Consider the following 22,008-nt stretch of genomic DNA (forward strand, 5'->3'; position numbering starts at 1 on the left):
CCCCCCCCCCCCCCTCCCCTTATTCTCCGTCTCCTGAACTGAGCAGATCTTATTTGGCCCAGTCCTTTGGGAGCTGGGTCTCACAAACAGATGATGGTGTACAGACATGTTAGAAAGGAGGGGTGTTTGTGGGAAGCCTGGGAAAAAAAATAATTGTGCTTAGAAATGTGGGATGTTCCAAATGACCAAAAAGGAGAAGCCTGTGAGGTGTTGATTGTGTAGCGTTCACTTTAACTTTGCACACAAAAGAAAGTATTAACTAAAGTAAAATAATATAATATTGATCTACTCCTTTGGCTTTCAACAATCACCACATTTAACTCATGAAATTCAAAATGATGTGTCTCTTCTGCAGCACTGCGAGTTTAGAATGAGGGGCCACTATCACTGTCTGCGGCCTGGCTGCTACTTTGTCACTAACATCACCACCAAGCTGCCATGGCACGTCAAGAAGCACGAGAAGGCAGATCGCCGTGCCGCCAATGGCTTCAAATATTTCACCAAGAGGGAGGAGTGTGGGCGGCTGGGTAAGAAAAAAATATAATAGTATAAGTTTTGAGCTGCTGTCTCTTTTTGTCCTTGCCATTTCAGCATAAACACTCTAGCTTTTATTAATATTCTACCAGGAGAGACATGTGGATTAAAGGTGTTAAATTGAGAAAGATGTAGATTGATTTTCGGTGGCTGTTGCAAGAGGATATTCTCTGTGTTTACAAAGGGAGAGAGACCAGTGTTGGCAAATACAGTGTCGTGCTATGCAAGTTGTTTAAGAGGCATTAAACTAGTCTACCTCATAGGTTTTGTTCCTGTGTTTTGCATATTCACAATGGCACCTCAAGTCCCAGAGGTAGTCTTGCCTGTCCTATATGAGCAATAACATCAAAGGGGGCAATCACATCCAGGTTGTTTTCTTCTTCCTTTTGCCCCTGTCAGAAATGAGCAATTAGGTTTGTGTTTGTTAATTATCTGGCTTGTCTGGTTTAGCCTGTTTGTTTTCTGAAGCTGCGCCTCACAGCCACCGCTGCCATCACACCAAAATGAATTAAAAGTGATCTGTTTTTTTCAGGCGGTTACACAAGCTTTTCAGAACGCAGAAACAAAGCAAACAAAAACAGGCCCTAAACAGCTGTTTTTTGTCCCCAGTCTGATCTGCCAACTGTATTGTTTGGGCTGGGGGGGGGGACAGAAAGGATTACCATGGCTAACACTCCAGTCATAAAGAATTGATGGGTTGCCAGTATCCATGGCAGCAACATTAAACTGAACACCGCTGATGATGTTACCTGGTTTCTGTCTCACAAAAGGCCCTCCGTGTCACGGGGGTTACTGTTATTTGCTCAACTTTGCGTGGTTAAAACACTGTGTGCAAAAGCTATTTGATGACACAGACGTGTTGTGCTCTTAAACTGGGTGCCATGGTTACTGACATGCTAGCACCTGCCCAGCATGTTACTCTTTCAATTATTTCTGCCTGCTTTTATATAATGGTATTTGATTAACAGGCACAAAACGGAACATTCATTTAATTTGAAATCATAAAGCAATTAGAGCTAGACCGGTTAAAACACTAGAAAAGAACAGAAGAATATGAAGCAGACAGCCGCACGATAGAGTACAAAAGGAAAAATGACAATGGAGATACTTTGAAAAATGAATTTAATATGGTAATAATTGTATATTTACTTTGGTTTGCAGGGGTGTGTGCATTATTGGTCCACAGAAAATGAGAATTTATTTATGTAAATTCCTAATTGAATAAAGCATGTCAGTGTAATAAAAGAGCTCCACAGGTTTAGTGCACAGAAGCCTTGACTTGCTCAGTGTGACACCGGAGTGATCTAATATTCCTCCTACATGTACACTCCCAAACACTTTGAAACCGATGCCTCTTTTGTCAGAGCTATATCAAGAAATTAAAAAAAAACTAAAAATATTTCACTTCGCCTTTGATCTAATCATAACACCGTCACAATGATAATATTGCGTTTAGCACAGTAGCTTTTCTCAGACGTCTCACAATGAGCCAAAGATAAATGAATAAGCAAATGAACAGTTTAAAAAGGGTTACTGGTTTCTCTTTGCAGGTTGTAAGTATAACCAAGTCAACAGTCACTTCCACTGCATCCGCGACGGTTGCCAGTTCTCCTTCCTGCTCAAGCACCAGATGACCTCACACGCTCGCAAACACATGAGGCGGATGCTGGGGAAGAATTTTGACAGAGTCCCGTCCCAGGTACAAACATTCAAACTGTGACAAATGACGCATCCCAAACTGTGAAGGGTAATTATCTGAAAATATGGGCTGAACTAAAACAGGTGCAAAGCAGTTTATAAAAACATATACCAACAAAGCTGAGTACCTCACACGCCCTTTTACTGATGGATTAAACCGAGAATGTATTGTGCGTGTTTATGCCGTGTAGATGTTTAGATCTAGTGTCTTTTATTAAAGCTCATGGATTTTTTTGCCCAAAAATACCCAGAAGTTTTTAAAGGAAGTTACATGTAATTTTAAATGTTACGTTCCCGCAAACACATACCGTTGTTGGGGTTTTTGCTGAATGAAGATGAGAAAAAAAGGTCTTCTTCCAACAAGCCATGTTAAATCTAGTTATTGAAAGTCAAAAAGAAAATGTAAGTGTTTCACTGCAAATGGTAGAACAGATTTTCTGTCAGGTTTATATATTACAGATTTTTTTAAATGTATTATTTAAGCAAAAAATAATTAGATTCACCTATTGTGTGAGTCATGCACCTAGTTTGTTTTTGTTTTTTTGTTTTTTTATTGTTCTTTCTGCTCTATGAGTAAGATTCTGGAAAAAGAGTAAGTAAGTTCACTCGGTGCAAAAAAAAGAGTACCGCTCATATCCTGTCATACCAGTCAGTGACAAATCACTCAGACATTCTTTTGATGAAAAGTTTCACCGTGCAGTGTACTTCATTTCTTAAAATTACCTCTGTGGTACTTCCTTTACCGTAAACTGATCTAAACATGTGGATTTTCTAGTTCTCTCCTGTTCTTTTTTTAATTTTAAAGCCTTCTTATAATGACAGAAGTTCATCCTTTTAGAAGACTTTTGACGCCTTCAGAAATGCTTGGTTGTATGCCAAGAGCCAACACCTGCATTAATGACACGTTATATTATCCAACTGTTTCAGATGTCCCTTTTCAGATAAAGGTTGTTTGTTTTCCAGGTGATGCCACTTGGACAGAGGGCAGATGCATCCAGCATGATAGGGAGCCATCCAGGGATGAACTCTAGTTTCTCCTCCACCATCATGGAGGAGACTGATGATTACATGGACTACATGGGAGGAGGGGGCAGCCCCTTGGGCCTCTCCTCCGAGTCCTCCAACCAGGACCGGAGCTGCACCAGCACACCCGTAGGCAACGATGGTTCTCCAGCAGGTGAGAATATACAAAGAAAAATACCTGACAGGTGTCAGCATGTATATGTATATATAATAATAATTATATAATAGCTTAGTTAAAAAGGTGAATACAAGTTTTCAACTCCTACATTCAGCATCAAAATTCATACGTCACTCATTTCCTTCTTGAATTCGGTATTTTGGGATTTAGTAGTTTGACTTAGAATCAATAACATAATGACACGTCAGTCATAATACACAGTACGAGGTTGATGACAATGCTGTATTCTAATGTTCCGAGTTGTGGACAAGGTCTTTTGCAGTTTGCCTGGTCATCCTCATAAAACATCCATTTTGTACATCAGTGGTTTGAGTTATTGCACTGTATGTAGCTTATTACATTTTCCTTTGGCCAGAGATCATCCCTGTGGCTTTATGTCTACTTTAGCACTTTTAGTAGTTTGAATTGTGGGAGAAAGAAAAGAAGAAACAGCCTCCTTTCCCTCAACTTACTGAATAAATGGATTCTACTCTGCTTTTTTTCAAAGTCTAAGCCTGCCTGCTATTTTCACACTTCTCCATGTGTTGCCAATATTATCCACTACTCTCATCATTGTTGTTTTGGCTGGTGTTTTGGTTACTTGTCTTGAATGGACCTCATTTTGTATCATTCTCTTATCTTTTATCTTTCCCTTTTTACCTCTACATCCCTCTGTGTGTGTCTGTGTGTGTGTGTGTGTGTGTCTGCGTGCGTGCCTGTATGTGTGTTTCTTCCCCTCCTGTCTGTCCTTCACTCTCTCTGGTCAACCTGTCTCTCCAGGACAAGGCTGGCTCGCCACCACTTCCGCTCCTACTACCCCAGCTGACACTAGCGCTACCCAAAATGCACCTCCTTATTCCCCTCCTCCTCCTCCTCCTCCTCCTCCCCCCCCTCCTCCACCACCTCCTCCCTCCTCTCTTCAGCCTGGCCTTCAGTCCCAGGCCCCATCCCTCTCTCCTGCTCTTCTCCGACCTCCTCTCTCCTCACTCCCATACCTCCTTTCTCCATCCTGTCTGTCATACTCTCTGCTCAGCGCCTCTCTGGGAGCCACTCGGAGTGTTGTCATGCCAACCAACACACCAGCTTTCAGCCCCATCATTGCCACTCCGTCTCCGGTTAAAAATGACGTCCCTATAGTGCAGGATGCTGCAGGTACTTATCCCCGGCGCAAACCAACACTGCAGGTGTCACTCTCAATTGAGTCCTGTGCAGTATTTACCTGTGTGATTCAGTCTTTCTCTGCAGTATTGTTGTGGAAAGACGGGAAGGGTCTTTTCAGCATGCATAAATAAAAAAGTATGTAGAAATGTGCATGCTTACTGAGTGGGTACAGTAACAGAAACAAAATGTGTATAATTACCTCACCTACACCTTTGCGTGTTTTAACTTTTAGTATTACTAGGAATTAAAGATAGGGCAGTACATTTGGCACCTGTAGTAAGGAGCCTCAGTCTTGTTTAGCTTCCATTAACAAGGCTGCATCGGCAGCCTCTTATTTTAATCACGTCTCAAGTTTTATTGAGGCCCACTGCTTCCTGTCTTGCAGAACAGGGATAACATCATTAGCAGTGACCCTAGGGTGTAGCAAAAGGTGGGTGCCCCTCATAAAACAACATGGAGATAAGAGGGTCGGTTAAGACCCACAGCTCTGCCTCTGTTTGGAGGCTGCAGACACCCTGTAAAAGTGTCATGTTCCAAAGTCAATCTATCATTTTCCTTTGGCCTTTAATCATTCTGGGAATTAGGAATAAAAAACATTGTGGCTCTCTGTACTTACTCAGCTGTGTACCACTTCTGGCTGAGTCTCGCACATTAGAGCTTTAACCAGGACGGTCTTACAATGTCATTTGCTTGTAGTTTTACTCTGTGAACCAAGTGATTATTGCTTAATGTGCTGCTTTCCTTCTTTCAGGCAACACCATTTCCATTCCCACGGCCACTGGTGCAAAGAAGCGCTTTTGGATCATCGAGGACATGTCACCATTCGGCAAGCGCCGCAAGACTGCATCGTCACGTAAGATGCTGGATGAGGGCATGATGCTGGAGGGCTTCAGGCGCTATGACCTCTACGAGAACTGCAAGGACTCAGGCTGCCAGTTTTCTCTGAAGGTGACCCACTACCACTGCACACGTGAGAACTGTGGCTACAAGTTCTGCGGCCGCACCCACATGTACAAGCATGCGCAGCACCACGACCGCGTGGACAACCTGGTCCTGGACGACTTCAAGCGCTTTAAATCGTCACTCAGCTGCAACTTCCCCGACTGCCAGTTTTCGGGCAACAGCACCCACTTCCACTGTCTGCGCTGCGGCTTCCGCTGCACCGACAGCACCAAGGTGACAGCCCACCGCAAACACCACGGCAAGCAAGATGTGATCAGCGCCGCTGGCTTCTGCCAGTTTAGCTCCAGTGTTGATTGCGAAGTTCCTGACTGCAAATATAAGCTCAAGTGCTCGCACTTCCACTGCACCTTCCCTGAGTGTAAGCACACGGTGGTGGGCATGTCTCAGATGGACTCCCACAAGAGAAAGCACGAGAAGCAGGAGCGGGGTGAGCTGCCGTCTGTGTCGCCCAAACAGGAAGGGATGCACCACCTGGGAGGAAGTGTGTCTGCAGTCCCTCCCACCTCTATGGGTCTTTCTACTTCCTCACCTAGTGGCCTCTACGGGTTGTCTCGCAGCATTAACAGCAGTGCTCCCTCCATGCTTTACCCAACAGAAGGCATCGGGTCCGAGTATAACCACCTGTACCCGCAGACCTCCATCAGCCTGGACGGCTCCCTCAACCTGGGCACTGACACCAGCAGCTCCCTGTTCTTCCTGAAGAATGCAGCCGGTCTGGGTCTCAGCGACTCACTGGACCTCAGCAACAAAATGCACCACGACGCAGCGCGATCTAGCCACAACTCGGCAACCCAGCTGGCTCTGCCAGCAGCTCAGGACGACACCACAGGAACATCTGGAGAGGCTGAAGATGACCTGTCGCCAGAGGAGGAGGTGCATGCAGAGGAGGAAGAAGAAGATGATGAGGAGGAGGAGGACGAGGAAGAAGAGGAGGAGGCAGACCTCAACAGTGACTCAAATGATGATTCAATGGCTGAGCCAGATGGTGAAAAGGACAATGGCGAGAGTTTTGAATCCTCCGTTAACCACACTGATACTTCCCGACTGGAAAAGCAAGACGTTGACCCATGAAAAAAACAATAAAAAAAAAAAACTACCAGTGACTGTAGGAACTGAAGAAATACTCTGTGTACTATGAACAAACAAAAATGAAAGTGGCCTCATTTATCATGTTTAGAGACTTCCCATGACAACAAAAAACAACAGTGCGGAGAAAAATGTCGGCCCGAAATGATTTATTGTGATGTTTACAAGATGACCAACATTATTAATTCAATTATGCATTAAAAAATATGAACGGAGACACAGAATTAGGCCCTGGTTTACACACGGGGCAGCAATGTAAAGCATTTTACTACACATCAGTCTTTTTGTGTGCGTGCATGTTTGACTTTAATTTATTTTAATTTTTTCACCTTTTATGTGTGGATAAAAAAAGAAAAATGTTAGAAAAACAAAAACAAATCTCTCTATATAACTATATATGTAAGTGTGTGTGAGTGTGTGTGAACGATGATACACGAAAGGAAATTGCTGGCACAGGCGACATGAACTGCAGGGCCTCGGATACACCGAAAAAGGGACGTGAATCACTAAGGGGAAACAGGATGCGTTCAAACATTTGATCTTTTTTTCTGTATCAATATAATTAATAATTATTATTATAAAACACTGAGAGGAAAGGGAGTTACCTTTTGCTTGTTCCCATCTCTCTTAGATGCTTTTTTGTTCTCAATAACATTGAATTGACCAGTAAATATTTGGTCAGTCTCCCAGCAAGCTGCTGTTCTCAACAGTTCTCTGACATTATGCTGGAAATATTCTACCAGCACCAAAACCAAGCTTAGCCCTTGTAATTTTACCCCCCTGCAGAGGAATCAAGTTTGGGTGTGGATAGTGCACTTTTATATTAGCTGACCACGATGATTACTGATGATAACTCATAAGCATATTTAAAAATATTTTTGTTACCATTTGCATCTTTGCATTACAATGTCGTTTTGTTGTGTTGTTAGTCAGAAGCATATCGATCTGTAAGCAGGCGAGGTTGTGATTAACGGCCGGAGATTAAGGCTGTGTGTGTGTGTGTGTGTGTGTGTATGTGCGGGGGGGGGGGGTGATATTAGACTGACCAGAGGAAGCGATGAGTCACTTAGATGCCGAGCAAGGGGGACGCCAAAGGTAGCGTCAGGGAGTGTGTTTTATGTTGAAAATTTACAGACCGAAAATGTCTCAACGGCGTTTTGTTTCCATTCACTATGGCTGTGGTTGAGCTCCTGTTGTAACGGTTTTTATTTAATATTTATGTGACCTTCCAATGAGAAATTTCTAGGGTGTTATTGCACTTTTTAGGTTCATTTTTACCGTCTGAAAAAAATGATATATATCTTTTAACAGGGAATTTTGCTTTAAAGATGTTTTAGTTCACTTTTGCTTTAATGCACAAATAGATGTTAGTGTGACAAAGAACTGTTGTTCTGTGATTTATTTAAAGACTGGTTTTTATTTTGCTTCTGTGATTCGACAGTTCAGGGGAAAAAAGGAACTAGGTGTGCCAGAAAAAACGGTGCCCTGATGAGAAACACTAATACGGACTGTGATTTGCAATGAATTCTTAAGAAGTTCATTGCAATGCTCACTTACTGTAGTACTAAATTATAAATCTGTCAAAGCCACCCTCGGGTTTATGTTGAGCAAATATGTGCTACCGAGAAGTGGACACATTTATCATGAATTATCATTGGAAATAAGCAATCATAATATAGGGAATAAATGTGTGTAGATGATATTCCTTCATATGTTGATATATGATAAGAAAAAAAGGGTTGTACAGTATTTTCCTCTGTAAAAAATAACTATATATGAACAAAATGCTCTTTGATGAACAGCATCCTTTAAAAAGAAAACCGTTAAGAGGAGAAATGAATAATAAAAAGTTAAAAATTCAAATAGCCTCATGATAGTTTGCTTGTGTGCGTGAAATTTTTTATTAACCCCAATTTTTGGGAAAAAAATTGTTCATACTGTAGCATTGATTCCGTTATGTTTGCAGTATATATTTTTTCTTTATCCAACTATGTCAAAAGCTCAAACTAAATACACTTGTTGGAATTCATTAATCAATGTTTCTGTTTTATTTAACGTCTCGTTTTATTCATTGTCATTTTTTGGTGTGATTATTTTTTTTCCTCATTAATTGAAATTGTTGGTTTATATTTACTTTGCTGTGGGCATGCCTTGTTCACAGACTCAACTGTCTCCGGGGACTCTGGTGCAAAGCAGAGGCGTCACGTTTGTTTTGTTTTCTCATCAGATAACTGTTTGGGCCGAGACATTGTGCACTTGAATTTTGTGTATGTGTATGTGTGTGTGTGTGCGCGTGCGTACGTTCGTAAAATAGCAGGATTTGTAAAAAGTTGAAAATAAAAAACTATAATTATAATAACAATACACATGCAGTGATTGGTAGGGCTTCAGCCTGAGGACATGTTGGGTCACGTGTGGAGGGAAAAGGTGCTGCTGTATAACAGCAGGGCAAAAGGTCACAGCAGCGATCTCTCTGTCTCTTTTTCTATCTTTCAGTGACACTACTGAAGTGTGTGTGTGTGTGTGTGTGTGTGTGTGAGTGTGTCTGTCTCCCCCTGAGATAGACAGACAGGCCATGGCTGTAAGAACACAGACTTGTGGCTCCGTCCCAGCTGCTCTGAGCTTCGATTCATATTTCATGACCTTGTGCGCCTTTTCCCTGCTTTGTTCTGCTTTAAATCCATCTGGGACACTTTTCTGTCACAGAATTTGAAGAAAACAAAAAACAAACATCTGCATTTATGCAGGTAAAGGAATCAACAATATTTGTTGTTGGGTCGCCCGTTCTTGCTTGTCATTTTGGTGCGAGAACAAGATCAGAGCCGAGGACCATTAGGGAGAGTTAGAGGCCTGCTACTGCTAACAAGATGGCTCTCTGTGTCTTGTTCCGTGTTAACAGGGCACTTTATTTTTTATTTTTTTTGCCTTGAGCCATGTGCTGGGTTCTCCTCCCACTCCCTCATGTCACCCAGTGGCCAGTGTGCTGGCTCTCTCTGTCCCTTCGTCTACAGCTGTTCCTGTCCTTCCTCCTTGTGATGTTTTTTTTAATAATAAAAAAAAGAAAAAAATGGGTAAAGTCATCACCATCTGTCAGCCACCTGGCATCCTGTATATAATCCACCAGAAAAAAAGAATAAACATGAAAATTATATTACACAAAAACCAGACGGAAACGACCTCCAAATCCTGCATAGGCTGCTGCCGAAACGACAGATCATTTTACTGTTTTAATTAACAGAGTAAAAAGGATGGTATAAAAAAGTGGTGGGGAAATAAACTGAAATGTATTGCCACTGCTGGGAAAAACGTAATATGAAAGCCTCCTGCTTACTGCAGCGAAGTGGATAAACAGAGCAACATTTTAGACTTTGTAAAAATATATTGCACTTTTGGACTAAAAGCCATCTTCCATTTGCGTTCAATTTGGCTAGACTCATGAGACATTTTATATGAAAAGTAGACAATGAAGCAATTTTTTAAAAGTCTCTACTTGAATTTGTTGCCCTCAGCACTACTATTCATTCTTGTCATATTGCTTATTTCCACTTGGATAAAGTGCTGTTTATCTTCATTGTACTATATTTATGTTTTTCCTGTTTCTGCATGTCTTATGCAAAGATTGAGCTTTTCATTCAGTGAAATAAAAACATACTGAACGACTTTAGGCCTGTTTTCAGTGTCATTGTCTTCTTGAATGTCGATGAAAGTATGTATCTCTCAACAGATGTATAATTTCTGCCTTTTTTCAAAATATAACACCAGGTCGTATATATTAGAAGTGCCAACAATGTGTGCATGTGTGCCGGCCAACGTTGACATGCAGTGGGTTGATGTGCCAGGAACAGGTTGAGTGAGAGAATGAGCAGTGTGGAGACGCAACAGTCGGGGCTGGGAACACACACGACAGGTGTGCACTGCATATGTGATCACATGACGCCTATAAGGCAGATTAGGGCCCAAACAGATGAAGCGCTGCTTAATGGCAGCTTTTATTAAGTTCACAAAGCGTGGAGGGAGGGGGTAAACAGAGAAAAAGCAGGTGGCTGAGCCTGTGCACTCTTAGATGAAGACAGATATTGTACAGTGGAGTCTGAAGAGGGTAGCCACTGTGGAAGGATTTATGAAGATTTGCACACCCTGGACTCACCGCCTGCCTGTTCCCGAGTCCTGCAGTAATACAAGCAGAGAGGAAGAGCTGGAAAAGCTCAGAGTGAAAAATGTGCCAGCCAAGAAGCCAGAGAGTGTGATCATATAAGACGAGATGAAACTATATTAATACCTGTGAGGACAGTCCATCACTGCGTTAACAAAAAGTTAAAGGCACAAAAGTAAAGGCAAATTCATTTTCATACACAACCAAAAATGACATTATGGAACATTTTAAGTTCAGATGAAAGTATAAAAACCCAGATTACATTTAAGATCTGATCGATGCATTGTACAAGAAAATAAGCGTAAACCCCGCCCACTCTGCCAGAAATGTGCTTTCGCCCTGCAGCACAGTCTGGAAACCTGCACATTTAATTCTCCTGCTTCCGTTCACAATTTTGGGGGAACCAATGAAACTGGCTTATCCACCTGGCGCGCTATTGGTGGGTTTAACACGATGATGATAGGGAAGCAACGGCAAGCAGCTTGTTGTTGTTTATTTTGCGGCCGGCTGTCGCTGCTCCGTCAACCGGATAGTTGATCTGATTGGTTGAAGGACTAGCCACTTGAGTACAGTCATTTGAACTATGCCCGTTGCCTCATGTGCAGATAAAATACAGAGCGGACTCCCCAAACCTCAACGCTCAAGTTAAATATTAAAAGATTGAGCTTGGTCTGGTAATAGCCAGACTAAAAGAAAAGGCTAATTCAAAAAGAAATCTGTGTACTTTACTGGTATCAGATGCATGAGGTACATTTTAAAATGACAGATACTGGGTTTAAAGAACTGAAGATGTGCATTACAATAATATAATGGTATTTACCTAAATAGTGTATAAAAATTACTAAAACTCTGCCAGTGGGTATACACATTTCAATACATATCCATTATTTTAGAGCTAAAGGTGCTACATGAAACTAACAGAAAAAGGTGATCATGTGTGTAATTGTGTCATTTCACCATGTTGTGGACATATTTGAGCGTACAGGTGTCATATTTTCAGATAAAAATAAAACAAAACAACCTCAGATAATAAAAATAAAGGCACACAGGCTCTGATTGGCTGAGTCTGTTTGGACTGTGTGTACTTTATAGTGTGCCGGCTGCTGACATGATCACCTGCAGCGCTGTGTGTGTTATGGCCTCCGCACATTATCTGCTCAGCACCAAGCCAGACAGAAAGTTAGCAACTATCTGGTGAACATAATAGAGTGTTCCGCTGCTATAGATCCAGATAAATCCCCTCAAGAGTTAGTGGAGACCAAAGCAGAGCTAAAATGAGAGTAAATATTAGACTTAACATTCATCAGGCGAACAGAACACAACTCCAAATCTGTCAACTGGATGTGTAAATAAGCAACTGTTTGTGTTGCTTGTGACAATGCGTTAGTGTTGTGTTCACAGCTTGTATCCTTTGCCCTAGAGTGGCCAAAAAAAAATCATTTCATGCAGATTTAGGATCGGCTTAAGAAGTTTTCATCACCCAATAACCATGTTTCCATTCACATATTTGTATGCACATTTTGAGGTACTGTATATCATTAGAAAGGCTGTGTGGATATCGCAAAATTGGATTAAACTTTTTCAATTGCACAAAAATGTTTCTACGCTCAGTAAAGGTGTTTTTTGCCTTTTGAGTTGATGAGTATAACCCTTGTATGGTATTGGGGTCACATTGACCCATTTCAAATTTTAAGTATACATTTTTTCTACCTAAAAATCAATGTATTCCTGACTCAATTCAGAAAATTATTCTAGATATGACCCCTTATGTTATTTTCCATAGTGGATTTTTAACATGAATACCTTATGACAAAAAACGAATCACACTTCCATTTTTAATTGTGTTCTAGTAGAGACAGATTTTTAACAGATTTATTTCAGAATTTTTAAAACCCCAAATAAGTCACGGTAGGGATACGAGAGGGTCCCGAAAGTGAAGTCAATACAAGGGTTAAACGGGATATGGGAGCACCTTTGCGGCAAAGTTCTGACTTGGCAAACATTTAAGTCACATGACTGATCAGCTGATGGTCCCATAACGTGTCTTTGTCTCTGGACAGCATGAAGCAGGGACAATACTCGCTGACATAAAAGAACAACCCAAATTTGCCCAAATGAACCAAATTCCTGAAGACCTCTGAAGAAACTACGCTGTATTATAGTTTTTTTTCATTCCAAATCAGTCCAAACCTTGCACTTTTCTTAAAATTATTATATATTATATTAATTGAAATTTTCTTGACAATTTGATTGAAACGAGGCCCAACGACAACTTAATTAGTGATTGGTTCCCAACCTTCTCTAGTGGGTGCAAGCTACTGTGGCTAGTTTAAACCACCTAGCTAGTGTTTGTAGCAGTTTCAACTGTCTTCTTGTCCATATTCTAAGCTAAATGTGTATCTGCAACTGCAAGTTGGTAGAACATTTTGAGTCCTCTCATTTTAACCCAAATTTACTAGATAAGGGGCTTTATCATCAATTCACAGTATTGTATATTCACACTATAAACTCTGCAATCAAACAACTGTCTTGACTGTTAACGCATGTTGAAACACATGGGAATGCTCTCCATCTTGATCAATAATCCCATAGGAACGCACTTATATAAGTAATAAGTCATTGTTAAACAGAAATGCCAAATATGTGTTTGAGGCAACTGTGTATTGGTCACCGCTCTTTAAAAAAACTAATTTAAGGGATCCTAAAAAATGCTCAGCTCAACACTGCAAGATTAATTATAGAAGCTTTTTTACATACAATAAATGGCCTGCCGTCTCTCCTATCTTTGTCATCAGACAGTGCAGCTTGTGGTTGGTAGGACCCACAGGCCCACACCATATCACGTATCAGCATTTTACTGCTTCATTGGCTCGTTTATAGTTCAGGTTTGTGGATGAGATGTTTCCCTTCGTCTCTTTCAGCACTCTGCCCCAGTTAGACCTCTCTTTAAATCTGCTGCCCTTTGCTATAGATGTTCATTTATCTATTTTTGCATGTGTATGGGCTTATTTTGGAAAGAGCTCAGTCACACGGAGGAAAAGGGGGGCTGTGTGAAAAAAGCTGCTTTGCCATTGGTAGCAGCTGTTGCTGCTGAGACACCTCTGAGGAAATGGAGAATTGAACACACACTCATCCAATTTAGCATTAACAAGACCTTATTGGATGCAGGGCCATAGGAACATGCGGCTCTGCCTTATGTGACTCTATTTAGATGTGCTGCTGTTTGACGTGTGTGACTGGGGTCTGAGAGAGTATTGGCATCTTTGTTTGGGGATCTAAGTGTAGTGTACGTAGTCATCTCAAGTCAGTAAGCTTCAGTCGAGGTGGCCTTTATTGTTAAAAATAGCTAGTATTAAAAAAAAAACACAATTCTTACAATACGGATTTAATTCCAGCAACAGCATAGAAAGTTGCCATTTACCAATAAAAATGTAGCGGAAAAATATGCATAACAGTGACCAAAATACCAAGAATTTCCTTTCTATGTAAGAAGCATTGTTAAAACCATACGTAGGAAAGTCTGAGCTATAACATGAGATAGTTTCAGACATCAGACATCAAAGCTGGTGTACAGTACAAAGATCTGAAAAAACAAGAGATTTCCACCCGTTTTACATTCTCCACATTTCAAATCCAACCACACTAAGGGAATATGTTGTTGTAAAGCTTTTCAACAGTGTAGACATTGGTCAGACAACTGTTCCTTCCTCCTCCACATACACAAATATATAATTATCCTTTTAAGGTCCCATGAAGCACAAATCTACTTCTGTATGTGCTCAGCATGTTTTCAATCAGATTTTTTCTGTTGCGCAACACCTGTTTCGTTTCTGGCTGGGTAGGTTTTTTCATCTTCCCTTTTTCCATAAACACACCTTGCATTCTTTAGAGGGTGGTGTATCTACAAATCTTTGTCTTTCAACATATTTTTCTTCCGTTGGGACATAGAGATTACAAAGGCATTCTTCTCACGGTTTTGTTGGAACATTCAGTCTGTGAAAACAAACAACACTGGTGTGGTTATTTACTTCAAAAACCAGAAAAACTGGATTCAACTCGGGCCAATTCACACAGAAAAGAAGTTAAGCCAACAGTACTGAAATCAGATTGTCATGGTAATGACCCACATTATCCGCTTCTCTTTAACAAAACGTCATTATTTTTGTTTCATCGTAGAGGTCGTTCGTCCTCAGAAGAAAATGGTTGCAATGCTCATCATGGCTAATGAAAAAAAAATGAATCCATATGACGTTATCACAGCTGTGAAGGTGTTGCTGATTAGTCAGGGCTAAAACTTTTCTTCACATTGTAGCATTTTAGATAATGAGTTTGCCCTTAAGATGAAGTTTCCTAAAACTGTAAATACATTATTTCCTAGAAAAGAAGATATCTCTAGAAGAAACAATCAGATACTTAACACTTGGTGCTTTTTAAATGCTGATGGATGTTTGATTAAAAATGAAAAAGCTACTGTGTTCAGGTCTTTGACCACAAGCTCAAATGTGGCCGTCATGCTCCAAATGAACGTGTGCTGGTGTGGGAACAAACACAGTTCCTGTATTTCTGTGAGCTCTGTTTCAAAAACACATTTTCAAAGGGGGGATTGGGGGGTGGGGGGGGGTAATGTTACAGAGGAGATGTTATTTGCTAAACATGCAGTTGTCATCTTACAACCAAAAACAGAATCCAGTGGAAAGATCAGCTTTGGCCATTTAGACAGCTTGTGAAAAAAACGAGCCTCCTGTTAACTCTGTTACATAAATGTTTACCAAGCAATACCAAACATTGTGTTTTATTTGTTTTACTTTGCAAGTTTGCCTATTGCCGCAGATTAGTCATTCCCGCAGTTAAACACGTCTTTGCCAGCAGAACAAACAACTGGTAGCAGACTGCAACCAGAAACAAGTGCATAAAACAGTTGATCCAGGCTGGCTCGTAGCCACGCGGCCATTACCCTTCAAGTAGTTTGCTTCAGAATTGGACCAGAGGTCTCCAGAGCTGAGTGGGAATGTTTCATCACTTTATAAGTCCTATTGAAAAGGGGAGAGCTTGGAGCAAAAAAAAGGAAATCTAATGGCCTGGCACTCTCTCTGAGGCCAGAGTAATTCTCATTCCACTTCAATTGCCACAGCGCAGCACCACTAACTGGCAAGTGAGGCCCGCTGCTACTGCTTTCTTGGCAAACGGAGAATTGTTAAGTGCTAAGCTGTAAATTTGCTTAATTTGACGTGAGTCCGAGGGGAATGGGATCGTTTTCTTTCAGGGAAAAAGCCTGGCATATTGGCTGACAATAAGCTGGAACGGTCCAACATGATGTTTCTGCTCGGCGATGATGGCTGGAACACACAGCGGACAGCATTTGACAGAGCTGTAAAACCGTTTGACTCTGGCACTCTGTGACTCATTCTTATGTTAATACTGTAAAAGCCTTTTCGGTGTAATTTCTCTGAAAGAAAATGATGATTTTCTCCCAAAGCGGCTTAAAGTGGTTTGTTGGTTTGTACACCGACACAAGGAAGTTAGTAATTACTCAATGTGAGGAAGCTTAACAGACACACACGCACACACGCACACACGCACACACACACACACACACACACACACACGCTATTAATCTGCCTTAAAAAAAGTCTCATTCACATGAAGAAACAACAATATCTATGGTCAAAAAATGCAGGAAGTGTTACTCGTTTCATTTCTGAATTAGCAGTGTCACAGGTCAAATAATAAAATAAAACAATATGTTTGGAAGCAAAACTGAAAACATGTCTATATGTATAATTTTTGTGAATACGTTAAGGGCTGTAATGCTGTAATCAGAGAACAGAACAGTTACTAAAATAAAGAAAAACTGTATTTGAAAAGAATGCAAATAAGTGTCTCACTGTTAAACAATATCGGATTCAATGTATAATCTTCTGCAACATTAATTCCCACTCACTTCCTAATTGATATCCTCTACAGCCGGGGTCTACAACGTTTTTTGTCTTTTTTAAAGAGCCTCTGAGTAACAACAACACTTCTTGTGACCTTCTTTTTTGAGTTTACTAAGTACTGTATATTAGATATGAAAACATAGTTTGAAAAAAGCATTTATGTAACTGCCCCCACGTAGTGTGCATCGTCTGGGTGGGAATGAGGGTAAATAGCGTGAGGGTTAACAGAAATCTGACAACTGTGGCATTTAAAATGCATGTGGTGTGACTGAGACTGAAGAAAATTCTTTGCAGGTTTGAGCAGGTCAAAGTTTGGGAGTTTTGTATTGTTGGCTGTTGGTTACAACTGTTACAAAACATTTAAAGTTAAAGCATTACAATCAGCTTCATTTCTGTTAAATGTCTCGAATATCACCAGCCCCCCACATAAATTTCACCAGAGCCTTTAAAAAGACCGGTTTCAGTATCACAGCTGTGACCTTCATAAAACAGAGCTGGGCAACAGGTGGGCATCATGTGTGTGCTAATCTTCCACATTATGGTTGTTGACACTGAACAGCCCCGCTCAAAGAGCCCCGCTCGGTTAAAACTCAGTAATTGAATATGGAATACATCAGCAATGTGATATTTGTAGCATGGAAGAAGCAAAGGTTGGGGAGATTCTGCTGATGCTAATAATAGAAAACGTCCATCATTCACTGTGGGTTTCTGTTACCAGAAGAATTCTGTGAGTACCGCAGACCCTCCAAAACAAGACATTGGGTGTCCACTGAGGGATTTTGGGATTATTTTTTTTTCACTTGCTGTCCTCACTAAGGGCATGAAAATGTGGGTTGTATTTCGCGGTGACAATCCATGCTAATTTTAGAGGACAAGGTCAGTGAATTTCACGGACCACCCTACTTTATGCATCAATTCTCTCACAAGGCTTATAGCGGGCATTCCTATCAGCCTCGGCTGTATAGTGTTTAGCTACTTAGTGTGAGCATTGTACTTGTTACCATGTTAGCGTCATCAATGTGAGAGGACGTTAGCATGCTGACCTTAGCATTTAACTTGAGCAACGCGGTGTCTCAGTAGAGCTTCACAAGGTCACAGGAACTGCTGCAGACACCAAGAATGATTATGTACAAGTTCTACAAGGGGACTATAGTAAACAATATATGAGCCCCATTGTGAATGCAACAAGCCATAAAAAAGCCATGAAAAAGACAGTGCTTGAACTCCCCCCCCCCCCCCCCCCCCCCCCCCCCCCCCCCCCACGCTAGCGTGCTTCAGGTGTTCCACAGTCAGGCCTTGTGATTAGTCTAATTTGCACAAGCGCCACACCTGTTGCCCGTGCGCCGCCTGCAGCCGCGGTCCCTCAGCAGGCTGACAGGCCTTCCCTCGGATAATCCAATCTCCGTGCAAGACATTCATTTTTTCTACCTCTTGTCTCCCTCTGTGTTCTCATGGCCACCATGCTCCTGATGGCTCATTATTGGACCATTCATAAATGCTGCCAGTACGCACTTCCTTGTTTTTTAACAGCCTGCCACTGTTTTCCCCTCACTGCTTCTCCCTTGCACCTTCCTTCACTTGCCAATGCACTGGAGTATAGCTTTCCTTCAGGTTCGAGAGGCCCAACAGCCTTCCACATGACAGCCTTCCAGTATCCACATACTCCATTTGGATTTGAAACAGAGCCAGCAGAAAAGCAAGTGACACAGGCCACACAGAGTGGCAGGGAGGGAATGTGATCCCACTTGATTGTTGAGAGTTTATATAGCGAGTGATGACAAAGTGCTTTATGACTTTGCAGTGTTCGCTGGGCCCAGCAATTGAAGCCTTATACAGTCAAAGCCCCCGGGTGACCTTGGCTTGTCAAATGTTCTCTTTTTTACCAGGAAGGAGCCGGTGTTCAGCTACTGCTCAGTGCTGGGAAGCTGCTTTTAGAGAGACAGCAGCAAAGAGCTTTTGGAGGTGACCCATGCTTACTTACTTTCACTGCTGAAAGAGGAAACGCATCAGTCAGAGAAAGGTTTAAGGCCTGCTAGCCCACATAACTATAAGCCTATGTAGAATATTTTTTGCATGGTTAAGAGTCTACAGCCACACTTGCGTCTCTCTAAGGCTGAACTCAGGCACAGCGGCGCTTTGAACTAAATGCGTCAGCATGCTAACATGCTCACAATGACAATAACGCAACATGCTGACATTCAGCAGACTCAATGTTTACTATGGTCACCATCGTCATTTTTGCATGTTAGCATGCTAAATTTCACAGCAATGTCCACCATCCAATAGCAGTCAAGACAACTAATGTCAACCTTGTGGTGGGGCAGGAGGATTAGTTAGGATCACCAAAGTCATTAGAATGTATCATCGGTAAACATTAATATCAGCACTCCATTTTGTACCGATCCACCCAGTAGATGTTGAGATAATTCACTGATAAATGAAAGCTTTGACTTAATGGTGTTACTAGATAAAAGATCAGGGGATCACCAAAGTCAGGATTAATTCCCTGGGCACCATGAATGATGCTTTCATGGCAGTCCATTTAATAGGTGAAGAAGTAGAGCAGTCTTGACCAAACTGGTGGGCCAACCAACAGACTGACCTTGCCTTTCCTACAGGCACGCTGCTAGTGTGTTTAAAAAAATTCACACACACCAAAAATATAGAATATAAGAGAAAACATAATTGTAGGACTTAGATGAAAACATCTTGAAAGATAGTTAACAGACTTTCACTGCAGATGTTGATAAAGTCAGTCCAAATGAGTATTCCAGAGGAGTAAAGGGATATTTCCAAAGGGGTAAAGGAACTGGTGGAGTTCCACAGGCCTTGTCACAAATCAAGTATTACATCAGATTGCTCCCAGCTGCATGACACATACATGTTATCTCACATGGAAGAGGAAGCATAAGCATTTCATCCTCTGGTCCCCTCTTCCTGCATTGTACTTTCCTATGCAAATCTTGAAAGAACACTTCCCCTCGGAGAGAGATGTCAGGAAGCCATGTTGGGTGGAGCTTGCAGCTTCAAGACCTGGACCTATGCTGCTAGGATGTGAACTGTCCTGAATCAGCATCATGTAATAACCAAAGCTGGACCGGGATCAATGCTCAAGGACTCAAGAAGGAGTTTTAAACGAGTAGAGATGATGTGAGCGTGGTGCAGACAGAGTCATGGTAGCCCTCTGACTGGCTGCTATGGGCTAACAACCCTTGTATTGATCCAAAGAGACACTCAGCCCTCTAACCTGCTGAGTGCTCAGTTCCAGTGAACAATAGAGTTCAGAGCGAGTCAATACAGTACCCTATCGAGTACTCTCCGTTTAGCAGCAAGATTGATGAGGTTAAGGCTCCCAACTGGGGAGCCAAATGGTGTCAAAACCAGGTGTTGCTTTGGACAAACAATCCCTCAGTGCACTACCATACTGAGAGGTGCTGGTTATTGGTTAACACACAAACTCTACCCAGGAAAGGTATTTTATACAGGTACAAAGTTTCTGAAAGGGTATGCAGACCGCGGTGAATGTTGTTCTCACTTAAAATGTAGATGAGATTATGAGGGTAGGATAGATGGTGCTTTCTGGACAGGAATGTACTGCAAATCCCCAAAGACACTAAATGATGTACAAGTGGATTTATTACAGTAGGTCCTTATAAATCTAAGGTTGGCCTGAACTCCAGGGAGAGGTTAATGGATTACAAAGGGATGTGGTATCGAACCTCAGAGAAGTTTATACACCTCATTAATATGTGAAACGCTATTGATCATTTAGACCCAGATAAATTAAATTCATACTCTTGATAATGCATGGCAATATTCAGAGATCCCCAAATGAGGCAAAATTGGCTTTTCAGCCCGTCTTTTCTTTGGGATGAGGATCTATGATGGGACCTTGACAGTAGAAACTATTATAAATGCATATTTAAAAAAGAATTATCAGCAACATGTGTGAACAGCATCCACTTTTTTTCGCTGAAATGTAAAATTGCAATAAATGATTTAAGTTGAGATTCTGAGGATTGTTACTCAATATGAAATGTGCACTAGTTTGGGCAGTTTCATAAACTTTGCTAATGGATATGGATATGAGCTAGGACACATCTGGTATGGATGCAGGCAATGAATCCTATGTTTCATATAGTATACTGAGTATATATTAGCATTTTGGCTTCATCTAAAGCAGCATCTAGTCAGAACAGTAAGGTTATGTAACAAAAGATGGATTCCGCCTAAAGCCAAGATACAGTTTAAGGAAAATCTACATGACATCTGTCAGTGCAGGGATGAGTTTCACGTGTAGCTCTATCTGGCGCTGAAGGGAGCTGTACAAAACCTAATGATAGGCTAGCAGCTCTGGGCTACTTAAGCTGCTACTAGCATAACACACTGAGTTGCATAGTGGGTAGTCTCGCTGTGCCAAATCATCCACATGCTGCAGACAGTCGGCTAGTCTGGCTAGTCCACACAGCATTTTGGGATGAGAGAAAAACGTGCTCTAGTTTATTGACATTTCTTTAAACCAATCACAATTGCCTGCAAAGTAGCCTTGGGAAGGAATCTGTTTTGGTGGAACATGTGTATGTTCAGAGTTGTTTTGGTTGAGCAACAGAAAACTCAGATTGGCCAGATAGTCGAGCTAGCTGGCTGGCTTTACCCTGCAGACATATGAGGAGCAGTAGTCCTCATAAACTGACAGGAGTTTAAAATGCCAAAACAAAGAAAGCGGAAGGTAACGGACGACCGGCTGAAAAGAATTTCTGGTGGCAACGGAGCAATCCCAGAAGTGGAACATCGTGGATACAGACTACATTCTGGGTAATGTAGGCTACAGGTTTTGACAAGAAAGAAGAAACTGTGAAATAAAAAGACAATAGAGTTCAATGCGTAATCTGGAAAGTGGTCTATTAAATTTCATACTGATATTCATACGTTCATATTCACCTCATGCTAACCTTGACATGTTTTGCACCACATTGCAAAGCAATCTCTACATTAAGCATTGATTTTGAAATTCTGTCATTACATCCTCACAAGGCTGCTAGCGTGATTTTAGGTCAACAGGCCACTCTCAAAAACGTAGTCAATAAAATGTACCGGTCCCTCTTTTCACCCTGGTGACATCAGATTACTGTGAACCATCCAAGCTTACCTTTGGTCTCTGCAATCATTATACCACCTCCTTTTTTTCCTTCTCTCTGCCTGTCTCACCCTGCCTCACAGTTGTCTTTACTGTTAGATTAAACAAAAGATATGTATTTAAAAATGAAGCACTTTAGAAAAATATTACATTTAAGTCT

General features: G+C 41.4%; 1 protein-coding gene across 8 annotated transcripts in view; it reads left to right on the forward strand.

The window, feature by feature from the left end:
* Positions 1-21,555, forward strand: part of casz1 (castor zinc finger 1) — a 156,463-nt gene extending 134,908 nt beyond the window's left edge. For 5 of the 8 annotated variants that reach the window (XM_034877632.1, XM_034877629.1, XM_034877628.1 and 2 more), the window contains 5 exons: positions 356-527; positions 2,085-2,233; positions 3,196-3,409; positions 4,193-4,564; positions 5,325-8,065. In XM_034877632.1, coding sequence (XP_034733523.1) covers positions 356-527; positions 2,085-2,233; positions 3,196-3,409; positions 4,193-4,564; positions 5,325-6,607 — 2,190 coding nt within the window. In that variant the 3' untranslated portion in view covers positions 6,608-8,065. Of the gene's footprint in view, positions 1-355; positions 528-2,084; positions 2,234-3,195; positions 3,410-4,192; positions 4,565-5,324; positions 8,336-21,542 lie in introns of those variants that run through there. The other 3 variants (XM_034877633.1, XM_034877634.1, XR_004657388.1) reach the window with 2 other exon arrangements.
* The last annotated feature ends 453 nt before the right edge of the window (positions 21,556-22,008 follow it).

The sequence above is a fragment of the Etheostoma cragini genome, chromosome 7 (genome assembly GCF_013103735.1).
Source record: "Etheostoma cragini isolate CJK2018 chromosome 7, CSU_Ecrag_1.0, whole genome shotgun sequence".
Lineage (NCBI taxonomy): Eukaryota > Metazoa > Chordata > Actinopteri > Perciformes > Percidae > Etheostoma > Etheostoma cragini.